General features: G+C 40.1%; 1 protein-coding gene across 1 annotated transcript in view; it reads left to right on the top strand.

The window, feature by feature from the left end:
- The window catches only part of LOC103183281 (protocadherin Fat 4), a 64,823-nt gene that overhangs the window by 37,102 nt on the left and 14,780 nt on the right, over window positions 1–12,941 (top strand). Inside the window, exons 11-12 of the mRNA XM_042334424.1 lie at window positions 8,194–8,279; window positions 8,431–8,610. Of these exons, the coding sequence (XP_042190358.1) occupies window positions 8,194–8,279; window positions 8,431–8,610 (266 nt within the window). The remainder of the gene's footprint in view (window positions 1–8,193; window positions 8,280–8,430; window positions 8,611–12,941) is intronic.

Raw genomic sequence — 12,941 nt, 5'->3', positions numbered from 1 at the left:
CTTTGGGTGAGACAGTAAACCGAGACTCCATCTGCCTGTTCAGGTGGAGGTTAAAGATCCCACGGCACTATTCGAAAAGAGAAGGGATTTCTCCTGGTGTCCTGGTCAACAATCCCCCAAATAAATTTGGTTGCTCACTCCATGGCTATTTGTAGGACATTGCTGTGCACGAATTGTTCGCCCACAAAACACACAATCATTGCTACTTTACAATATTATCCTTTGAAGTGCTTTGAGACATCCTCATGATGTGAAAGGTGTTAATACCAACTGCAAGGATTCTTCTTATTGTTATCATAAACACATCAATTGATTCTGCATTTATTGCCTTCTGGGGCAGTGCCTCCACATAACCCTCTTTATATAGAAAGGTTTTCTGAGATCATGTTTAAGCATCTTAGCTATAGTTTAAAATTATGCTGTCTTTAGGTGCTCTGAGATCTGACAATATCTCTCTTAATGGAGTCAGGCCAATCCTCCATTGGTCAGTGAATCGGTAACTGGGGATAAACATTTAAGATCAATTTAACTAAGGGGGAAGTGCGCAGGTATTATTTGCTTACAATGGCCATCTATTGTGATGTATAATTCTGCTTTTATGATTCAACATTGGGACTATTGCCACCAAAAGGGAAATATTGAGTATCAATCAGGTGAATAGGATAGTCAATGAGACTCGTTTTCACCTGTTCTGAATACTGAATTAAACCTTTCAATATCAGTACAAGAGATGGGAGGAAAAACTGCTAGGTAATGCAAGTTTACCAGCTATTACTGGTGTAAAAACAAATTCTACTTTCGAAAAATGCATCCACAGAAGAAAAATTGCAAACACAGGAAGCAAACCAAATCCTGGTAGTGGGACTGATTTAGTGACATGGGTGGTATTGAAATGTGGCAGAAAATGAAGGCTAAAGTGGTATTTTTAATTAGTGCAGTAAACCTCATTACACACACACAAGTCTCTGCTCAGTCAAACACAGCCCCACTAATCACTAATGAATTATTTATAGAATTACTTAGTCAAGTACTGGCTCAGAAGGTTGGTTGGATTTCTACTGTGGCTCATTGAAATCGTGGACTTTTCACATGCCCAGGGATTGTCAGAATGAACAAGTGTGGAGCTGTAGGATACAGCCCTGAGTGAAATTAACATGCAGTGTTTACACGGTGGTCTGGGCTGAGTGGCAAATCAGGATAATAAAGCGTCGCATCAGATGAGAGCTTGTGAGCAACGATGATAACAAAACGCTTGGTTTGGCAGCTGCAAGTGTTTCACTTTCTGTGTCAGCTTCTTAGCAGCAACTGTCCCTGTGTTTCTGTGTGCTCTCCCAGGCAGCCTAGTTATATTAGCTACTCATTGTGCTGTTGAGCTGCAGCAGGAGGGGGAAGGAAGGTAATATAAGAGCTGCATCTTAAACTTGTCCTTCACAACTCTGTTGCTTTGGCTAGACTAACAGTATTGTTTGGTGGTTGCTTTATTCCGTTCAGCATTTATTTGGTCCCCTCTTATCCCCCAATATCACAGAACTTGGTATTTTATACCCAATCCCCCAGTGACCAGAATCCGGTGGTGGTGGTGGGGGGGGAAAGGTTGAGTCAGGAGGACAAAACCAGTATCCCGTTTATATTAACAAATTGAAATACGCACAATTCAAAATAAATTCGAGACATATATTGATCATGACAAGCATAAAATTTGATGACACCCCAAAGTTTTAGATTAAGTCAGAGTCATAATACATAAAGGCGCTTACGGTTTGACTGGGTCGGCAAGCTGACCAACTTCTTGTTAGAAGTCCCTCCAAGATACAACTTCCTATTATTAAAGTATCTATTTAGAAGACCGCCTAGTTTGTTTTCTCATGGTTGACCCCTCTAACACTCTAACACATCAGCCTTATTAGTTATCACCCTCCTCTGCACTGCTTCTAAAGCCTAGCTGGCTCCCTCAGCTCATGTGGAGATATTAATAATACTGCTGCTGTGATGAAGAGGAGAATAAGCCAAGATTTCCGCTTCAGATCACTATCCAGTGACCACTGCTGGAAAGTATGTGTGTGCAGATGTCAGGTGAGAACAGGAATTGTCTCAACTGAGACGCTCCCCATGAAGCTTCACTTTTCTCGACTCTCACTAAATAGGCTCACACATGAAGAATGGCCACTTGCCAAGGGTACCAGAAGGACACCACCCTCAGCTTGAGTCAGCACCTTCAGAAGAAACTGCAGAGGAAAAAATAGTGCTGGGAGCACAAAAGGGCCAAGAAACTGCCCTACTTCTCCCACTTTTGAAAGTCAAAGATTTTCAATTTGTTTTCAGTGGGAGAAGTACGGACAGAAGCTCCTTCACTAGAACATAATCTAGCCAATGAAAGAATTCCCCGGGAGGTATTCTTGCTAAACGTGTTAGTGCTGTACAATTGAATGGAAGGATGCAGGCTTGCAACTCAGATTTTAATAATAAAAATCCTTGCATTTACAGTATCTTTTCACATCATCGATGTCTCAAAGCGCTTCACAGAATATACGGTAAAATGAATTGACTGTATATTTAGTCGACGAAACATGGTAGCCAACTGCGCATGGCAATTGCCTATATTTACCTAGCAGTAAGTAGGAAACCGCTTGTTAATTGATTGGCGGATCGCTTTTCCGGGGATAATAATCCCTTAAAAATAAATAAATAATAATAATTTGGTCACTCAATCCACGACTGTTTGTGGGACACTGCTTTGCAATTGGCTGCCATGTTTCACCCACAAAATGTACAGTCAATTCACTTTGCAGGATACTCTGTGAAGCACTTTGAGACGTTTCGAAGACGTGATAGAGCGCTATATCAAATGCAATGTTTATTATATTACTATTTAGAAGTCTTCCAAAAGCAGAGCTGAAACAAAAAAATTTGCAGTGACACTGCAGATGATCCCCTGATTGAAATGATCAGATTACTGCTCCAGTCATTGTCAACCAAAGGGCTGTGAACCAAACCTAAGCTTACTTTGTACCCATCATGTTATTAGTGCAAACCCCAGTGCTGCTGTCGATTACCAGTAAACCACTGGACTTTTAGAGTGGATCAACCTGAGCTCCCTCCAATTTCTGCCTAAATTATCTCCCATCAATCTGTTAAATCGCCATTAGCATTCTCGTCCATCGCCCGTTTTTCATATATAAATGAAAGGCTGCTGCCCTCTGCTGTTTAATGTATCAGCTTTACTGACCCATTCACAGTTTTGATTTAAAACTACAATTACCGTTTTCCCCACTGAGTTTTCCCTTGAAACTCTCCCTCCTTCCTCTCAGTATCCAACTGCGAAGTTACGTTGGACGCAAATACTGGGAACCTCATAAGACCACGAGAAAGGATTGAATAAGAAGAGGTCTTTTGACTCATGAAGCCTACTCTTTCCACAGACCACACAAATCCCTGCATCCAATTCATTTTATCACATCCACTCTACTTCCATTAGGTAGCTCTACAAAGTTGCTCCCTGATCCCCAAAGGCATTTAAGCAACAGCTTCAGAGTATTCATTACATTGAGTGATACAGTGTGGAAATAGGCCATTCGGCCCAATTAGCTCATGCTGTTGTTTATGCTTTACACAATCTCCCATCATTCCTATTCTCCTTTCCTATATTCCATTATTCCCTTCTCTCTCTTATGAACCAAGTTTTCTCTTACATTTATTGATGCTTTTTGCATCAACGACAGCTTTCAGCAGTGAGGTCCACATTCTCACTACCCTTCTGGGTGAAGAAGTTCCTCCTAACCTCCCTATTGATCTATTACCAGCTATTTATATTATTTTGTGATATTTGATATGATCAAATTTGTTATGAATGACTTGCGTCTTCCTTCCCCATTAAGGAAAAGTCGGGAAGAAAAATGCCAACTTGACATTTTATGCTTCTTCATTACATTCAATAAATGCACTTTTTATGGAAGACAATGACAAGTCCCACATTCCTGATGCTGAAAACAACAACAGCTTGCATTAATATAGTGCCCTTCACATCAGGTAGTGACCTGGAGAGCTTGATTGTATATTATGGAGTATGTGTAACAACAAGTTACATTTGTACAGCGCTCTTCACAGCAGGAGGAAGTCCCATTGTGAAAGGCACTAATGTAATTTGTTGTAAATGTAACCACAAACCCTGTTTGTTAGATTACTGCAGCCTGCAGGATTATCAGGGAAAAAAAAGTTTCAATCCACTAATGTTGCTTGATATTTCAATTTGTTTTCAGTTCTCAAGGGGTTAAGCACGAAAGCAACACGATTAGATAAAGACTGAATAATCCATTATCATAGCTCTGCTAATGAGCATCTTATCCGTGCTACTCAGTGAGTGAGTCTGCTTGTAATTCCATTCCTTTAAACTCTGCACCCAGTTAAGCGTTTGAAAGGTATTCTGCTGTTTTGTTAACAGCAAGTCATACCCTGCATTAATTTTACATGAGGCTTTCCCCCGGTGGTAAACTGCGCAACTACTCAGCCCTGCTTTGTATAGTTCAGAAAATCCACTCCCAAAGAACCTTTTGATTCTCAGGCCCCAGGGCCACTAGGACTTCTGTGACATATCTACTCTCATTTCTCTCTGGTGCACAGCGCCATGCTCATTCTGTATATAACACGGATGCTGTAATCACCCATAATTATATCAATCCCCAGGGATCGCAAGGTTCAGAAAACATAATCTCATGAGATTTTCCTTTTTTTCAGAAAGTAAACAATTGCTCAGTGTTTCAATAATGTGAAGCAAGCTGTTGTTACTTTGTGTGAATCCCAGTTATTTTATGGGGGATTTAAGTATGCTGATTTTGCTGGAAAGTAATGTATATGCAAAACTGGAGTCCAGCGAATCTGAATCCAGACTGTTAATAAGCAGCCTCTGCGAGACACAGTGTAGGTAATGAGTGCCCAGGCTTTCCTAGGTACTGAGTACATCTCAATGAGGGGAAGAGAGGGGAAGAGAAGAAAGCGAGGTGATGGAATAATCCTGAGACACTCTGATGTTGCATTTAGCTATCAATTACATCTCAACCGGAAAACAAGGTGGGAGAGAAATTTGAGACCATTTCTCCTTGAGACTTTCTGTTAGCTTCTCTAAGTGCCCACTTACACAGCAATGCTTGAAGGCTTTGGAGCTGGTCTGGAGCTGGCGAATGAAATTGATAATGCAATAGAAGCAAGGCAAGACAGATTAAAGGTAACTTTGAGATTTTACAAAAAAGTAACATTCTAAAATCCTAATCCAATGAACAACTCAGTGTTCTTAAAGTAATCTGAATCCCACAAATTCAAAGGTTTTGCAGTATTAAAAAACTGACATGGAATCCCGTCGTGTAGTGGTTAGCAGGCTCACCTCATAGGTGAGAGGACCCAGGTTCAATTCCTAGTGGGGTGAAACCTTAGGCAAGTTTTCTTACTCCACACGTGTCTGTTTACCCAGCAGTAAGTAGGAACATGATTGTTAGTCAATTGGTGGATTGCTTTCCGGGGGTAACAATTCCCCTCACCCCCCAAAAATGGTCATTCATTCCATGTCTGTTTGTGGCATACTGCTGTACACAATTGGCTGCCACCTTTCGCCCACAAAATACACAGTCACTCCACTTTGCAATATATTCTGTGAAACGCTTTGAGACATCTCAACAACATGAGCAAATGCAAAGATTATTACTATTAAAATGGATAACAAAGGAATTGTAGCAAGAACTTGGAATCCCTTGTGGGCTACTCATAACTAAGCATGTAATGCCATTGTCTTTATAATACAATTAGATTGAGAACCATACTGATCAGAACATCCAACGTACATTATTATTTCATTAGTTAAGAGATCAGACCTGTTAAAGTCTCAACTGAAGGATGGCAACTCTCCCGATGTAGGGCTCCCACTACATTGTGTTGAAGAGTCAGCTGAGACTTTGAGCTCAAAGCCCCAGGTGAGACATAGAGTCACAAACTTCTGACTCAAAGGATAGAGTGAACCATTAACCTCTTTGAAGATCCCAACATGAAAGACACTATATTGAATGTGAAATTGTTGTTGTTGGAATATCACACTCTCAAGACGTACTTGCTATTAGAAAAGCTGAATATTAATAGCCCATTATAATTTAATTCACGTTAATTTATCATGTATTACCATGCATGAATGAATAATACACCAGCTCTATAACTGTCTAAAGGGACGATTTGGATCAAGCACAGCTGAAACAGATTTTAGCTTTGGCTTAGATGAGGTGCTACATATTCAACTGAGCAAGTTGTTCTTCAGAAAAATAAACAATACTAATTTCTCCAAACATTTTCAACAATAAAATTACCCAAATTTTCAAATGCTTGTGCCAATGCAAAACAAGAACCAACAACAACAACAACAACTTGCACTTATCAGCACTCTCCACGCAGGATAGTGTCTCAGAGCGATTCACTTATAACCTACACTTGTATACCACTTATATAGTACCTTTCATGGAGAAGAAACATCTTGAAGCATTTTACACGTACCAGTCTGGCTCAAATGGTAGCAGTCGTCTCTGAGGCAGAAGGTTGTGGGTTCAAGCCTCAGTTTGGAACTTTGAGCTCATAATCAAGGCTCACACACACTCCCAATACAGTACTGTGGGAATACTGCATGGTCAGAGTTGCCATCTTTTAGATGAGACATCAAACCTGTCCAATCTACCTGTTCAAGTATTAAATATCCCATGGCACTATTTGAAAAAGAGAAGCAAGTTTCTCCCCAGATAAAATCCCTCAGATAAAATTGCTCACACAATCCTCCAAATAAAATTATTTATTCACTTTATAGCTGTTTGTGGAACATTGTACGCACATTGCCTATCTCACTTGCATACAAATACACAGTGTACTTTACAATACATCTGTGAAACGCTTTGAGACGTTTTGACAATGTGATCAAATATTAAAAGCAAGGATGAATATTGAAGATGAGATTGAATTGAAATGAAGTGACAGCTCAGAGATGTTACCCCGCGTGAAGGACGCTATATAAATGTAAGTTGTTATTGTTGTTGAATGTTGTTACAGGGAGAAATTCTCCCTACATCCTTGTACTCTTCCTCACTATTTTCAAAACCCTTCTAAAAACCTGCCTGTTTGACTGCCTCTTTGGTCAGCTCAGTATCGCCCAGTCCGTGATTCCCCTCCATGTCTGTAAAGTACTTTGAGATATTTAACTACAATGTGAAAGACACTAAATAAATACAAGTTGTTGTGTTTGAGATTTTGAGCTGCAGGAAATGGATGCCAAGTGGAAAGCTATTCTGGTGTAAATGTCTGTAAGACAGTTCGCTCAAAAAAAAGTTTTTGTGTAAGTTTCTAGAGTAAAGGTGGCCTACATTTAGTATGGTTTGTTTTTAAAAAGAAGATTCAGGTCAATACCATTTCTCCCCACGGAAAACAGCCCACGCTTGAATTTCATCCTTCTGTATACTCCTGTCAACTCGTTCTACCTATTGAAGGTGTGAGGAGATTTGTTATAAATGTTGTTGGGTTTTCAAACCCCTTGTTTGCCTAAGGCTCTGCCAGAGGCCTATCTCAGTCCTACCAGTATGTAGCAATGCCCAAAGATAATAATAATCCTTGCATTTGATATTGCGCTTTCCACGTTTTCTAGACGCCTCAAAGCGCTTCACAGAATATACTGTAAAGTGAATTGACCGTATATTTGTGGGCGAAATAAATAAGTTACTGAACTATAAATATATTATCCCTACAGTATATATGTAATTGTAGGTACCTATAATTAATAATAATAATAATCCTTGCATTTGATATAGCGTCTCATCAAGTCATTGGGACGTCTCAAGTGCTTCACAGAATATGAATTGATTGTGGTTGAAACGCAGCAGCCAATTGTGCAAAGGTGTCCCACAAACAGTTGTGAATTGAGTGACAAATTTCTTTGCAACAAAACATAACGTGCAAAAAAAAATCCCGTGGCACATTATTTAAAAATATATTTGTTCTTTATGAATATTTTGCTTACAGACATCTGAAAATTATTCTGAAAGAGTTCTAAAAATGCATAAAGATGAACAGGTGAAGACTGTTAAAAACGGGCTGAATCTCTCTTTGTGGGTGGGGTGAGTTATTGATTACAGTTTTTTTTAAGTGAGCAGCAGTCGGCTTATATTTTTGCTGCATTCGCAGGTTGGATCCCTGACAGTGGACAATTGCACCAGCAATCAGCCTGCACAGTTCTGCTCCGTAAGCACTCCAGGCGTAGGCACAGAGAGGTATCACTGAGTCTCCAGTTATGTGCTTTGTAAATCTTTTATTACGTTCAATTGGCATTACAGTCGTACGAAAATGATATGATTCCAAGATATTTTTCCAACCTTCCTTTTGTAAATAAATTTACACAGTTTTTGATTGTGTTGCTTCCAGGACTCTGGATTTGGATAAAAATAGCATGGTATTGGGAGGAATCAAATCCATTGACCCGATCCTCCTTCGCCCAGATCAGGTGAAAACAGATGACTTCATTGGCTGCATTAGAGAAGCTAAGCTGAACAGTGTTCCTCTTGAATTTGCTGAGGCATTGTCTTCGTATAACATCCTCGCCAGGTACTATGTTTCACTTAGCACTGTTGTGTCATTCCATAAATAGCGTCGAGAAGTAGGTTCTTTTACCGCATTTTACCACATTAGGGTAAACTGGTCATTTGATCGTTTATTTGTGGAAACTAGTGCTTGATACTTATAATTTAATATGGCTTTCACACATACTGATGACCACATTCTAAAATATTGCATATATTTCAAACTGCAATTGTGTTTTATATCCTCCTGACCTTTGGCTTTTATATAAATGCAGACAAATCAAACTTTGAGAGCCTGTAAATCTGTAAAGGGACTCACAATACTTGTGATCTTGCAAATTCATAACCTGATATGGTCCGTTTGAAGGAACCTGTCAATTCAATTGGTTTAGCAATAGCTTTAGACATCTAACCAGAAAATCAAGCACTTGAATTCCAAGTTGTCAGTCGCTCAGCCTTACTTGGATGAGTTGTTGTGTGTTTCAGCCAGGCTTCACTCTCTATGAAGTACAACATAGTAATGATATATTACATTTTGACAAAAGGAAACAGTGACATAACCTGACTAGTCTCACACTTGTGTTCACCTTCTATGATTGAGCACAATGCAGCACAGATGGTGGCAGTGGAGAAATCAGGCTATTAGAGTCTCTGCTTTGAAGATGCTTTTTGGAAGCAAGTGATACTTGGAGGGAAAGAAAATATTAGATATACCATAAGATATAGAACTACAGGCAAAGAATTGTCACAGTGCGGTTCTTTGAGGTATTTTTGGACCACATGATAAATTAGGCTTTCAAACATTTAACAATGACAATTTCTGCTGTTTTTGATTGGTAGCGTCTCTAGGAGATTCGAGGCTCCTTGGGTTGGCTGGTTTTGTGCTAAGATTTCAGCTTACATATAACTGAAATAATAAACATCAATATTACAGTAATAAATACAGTAATACGTATAACTTTACAATGATAATATTAATCCCAAATTATATATATAAAACGCTTCAAAAACAATAAAAGTTTTAACACTTCAAAGGGTGAATTTTAAATACTGTATTTCATTCGTAAAATATTTAATAATGATATTAAATCTGTTTTGAGGATTTTGCAAATTTCCATCCTTTTAACCATTTCTGTTATCTTCCATTTTTCACATTCTCTCTCCTAAATATTATTATTTTAACTACATTTAAATAACATTCTATTTTAAATTTGTAACAATAATTTGCATTTATATCGTGCCTTTTAAGTGGGATAGTGTCTTAGAGCACTTTACAGTGGTGGAGCTTGACATCGAGCTTGGGAGAGAGGGGTGGTGACCATCGATACAGTTGGAGGAAGGTCTGAAGACGGGCTAATAGGGGGAAAGCAGAGGGATTGAGGTAGAGTTCCATGGTTTCGGGGTGTGGCACCTGAAGGCACAGCTGCTTATAGTGGAGTATAGGGGGCGAGGGGCTTGCAGGAGGCCGGAGCCAGCTGAGCGAAGAGAGTGGATATTTGAGGGAATTAATTGATTTGTACGCAAGTATGAGGATCTTGAAATCCATCCCTTCTGCAATAGAGAATCAGTGGAGTCTGGCAAGGACTGGGATAACGAGGATGTGGAGTTTGGTGCAGGTGAGGATGTGCGCAGCAGAGTTTTGAGTGAATTGGATTTTTTGAATGATGGAGCTGGGGAGACCGGCAAGGAGAGCATTGGAGAAATCAAGCTGTGAGGTGACAAATGCGTAAATAAGGGTTTTAGCTGAGTTGGGTGTGAAGTTTCACTATTTTCCTTATTTTCCGAACAAAATGTTTCCTTATTTTGTTAATGCAAAAACCTGCATTTGTATTGCACCTTATCCCATCCAAAAGCATTTCCACAGCTAAGTACTGATAAATGTATTAACAATATGTAGATATATGTGGCATTATGTAGCTACTTGCACCAGCATGGTCTCAGAACACAACCGTGATCATCCATTAGTCTGGAGATTCTTGGCCAGGAGAAACTCTTCTCTTTTTGAATAGTGTCATGCGATCCTTAATATCCGTCAATGGAGGCAAACATGGTTTAACATCTCATCTGACAGTGGGCATTTACAACAATGCAGTGCAGGCTCCCCCAGACTCCCACAGAGGGCTGACACCATACCAAATTCCATTGGCAAACATGTCACTGTGGAGCCATCTCACCTCCAAGGAAACCCTAAGGAGGGCAGTGCTCCGAGATGCCATCTGGCATGACGGGCGCTATGTAGATGCAAGTTGCTGTTATTTTGTTGTTGTTGATAGTCACTAGTTAGTTCAATTCCAGGCAGGGCGAAACCTTGGGCAAGTTTCCTTACTCCACACGCCTAATAATAATCCCTCCAAAAAACAAAAACAATAATAAATTGGTCATTTTCAATCTACGACTGTTTGTGGGACATTGCTGTGTGCAATTGGCTGCCGCGTTCGCCCACAAATATACAGTCAATTCACTTTACAGTATATTCTGTGAAGCGCTTTGGGACATCCTCCCGACGTGAAAAGCGCTATATCAAATGCAAGGACTATTATTATTATTGATATCCGATTAAGTACAGATTTCAGTCCTTAATAGGTAGGTGACTGGTACAAGGAACTCACTGTGAGCTTTCTGGGGCAACACAGCTCAGCATGAAATCCATGAGAGCATTACTGTTATCCTCCTGCCCACAGCTCAAACACACATTCCTATCCAATGTGATTATTTCACCAGTTGGATGTACGGAGCTTAAGCAGCAGCTGCTTATTTCTCTGCATACAAATCAAGATGGATACCAAAAGATATATGAGCATGTGTTCACAAATCTGGACTCCAGGTAACTCCTTCTAGCCCCTGTTGTCCCAGGTCTAAGAGTTTCCTCGTCCGCTATTCAGTAGACATGTCTTGAGTGGGACCTATACAGGACAGTTTTTTGTTTAATTCTGGAGGTAATGACCCAGATGTTAAAAATTGGCTATAGATAGACAGAAACGTTGTGGCAAAAGCTTTGGTTTTACACGCAATCAAGGTTCATGACCTCAAACGTAAAATTGACCTGGAAAGTGTAGTCTCTTTAAGAAATGGGGAAAACTTGTTTCCAAATTAAGAATTTAAGAGTTTTCTATAATTCTGTGTGATGTTAAAGACTAAGGAATCTTCAGGTCTCAGATCTGTTTTATTTGACATCCACGTTCATTCAGTCCTTCCATATCCTTCTTCAGCGCATTCACCTGTGCTTGCAATATATTAAAGTTTGCTTGCCAGGTATGAGGCCATAGTAACATAAGATTTGGCACAAAATTGTAGCAAAGGGCAGCCAAATGGCACCCTGATTCAGCTTGTTCACCTTTCATTCAATTATGTAACTTGGCACAGGGAAGCATAGTGTCTGTCCCAGTACAACAGCTGAAGTCAACCCTATGCCTCACAAACTAAGACACAGCATCATGACGCACATTGAAACTGAGCTACTCACCAGTGTCATTCTGACTCCTTGAGCCAGCAGACTTGTGACAGTGAGTAGATTTATTATCTGGCTGGATCAACCAAGCCGGACACACTGGGCAGTCCTTGTCCTCTAAAACTCAAAGGACCATTGCACTTGGTCAAATCTGTGTGTGGGACACTTGACATGGTGTATACATTCATGGTGTATACACTCGCGATCTGCTCACATCCCATTCCACTACCAGCCAACTTTGCACGGGTCTACTGCACGTCTCTCGTCCCCTCCGCTCCACAATTGTCGGCCATGCTTGCAGCCACTATACCTTAATTCTCTGAAATTCCTTGCCTCAATCCCTCCGTTTTGACTCCTTTTTTCCCATCTCCAAATCATACCTGAAGACTTTGAACGTGCCTTCGGTCACCCCCCACTCCCTTTGCAGCTCGGCATCAAACCATACTACTTTTAGCTGTCCGAGACACTATCCATCTGAAGACCGCTTTGTAAATGCAAGTTATTACTGTTGTTCCTATATTATGAAAAGTTTCATGAGAGTTACAATGAACAAGATTGAAAAATAATTTTGAACTCTCGACCTTGAGGCTTGGCCATTTCTGTTGTTTATTTCTATTTATCTCTAGTCCTTTCCTGGGATAATCTCTATGCACCTGTTTTCTGCAACTCTTTCTTTGATGTACATCTCTGACTTTCTCAGCCTTTTGATCTCTTTTCAATCTTCACGTCTTCCTATCTCTATGTTGATTTCTTTTCCCCATTTCAGTCTCTCAGCCGTAAATGGCCAGGCCTCTCTTTTTGATTTCCAGTCTCGATGCCTCCTTTGCTCTATTTTGAGTGAGTCATGTAGTGCAGTGGTTAGAGCACTCGCCTTGCAAGTGGGAGGACACGGTTTTGATTCCTGGGCG

The sequence above is a fragment of the Callorhinchus milii genome, unplaced genomic scaffold, assembly GCF_018977255.1.
Source record: "Callorhinchus milii isolate IMCB2004 unplaced genomic scaffold, IMCB_Cmil_1.0 Scaffold4, whole genome shotgun sequence".
Lineage (NCBI taxonomy): Eukaryota > Metazoa > Chordata > Chondrichthyes > Chimaeriformes > Callorhinchidae > Callorhinchus > Callorhinchus milii.
This window is presented reverse-complemented; position numbering and strand designations above follow the sequence as displayed.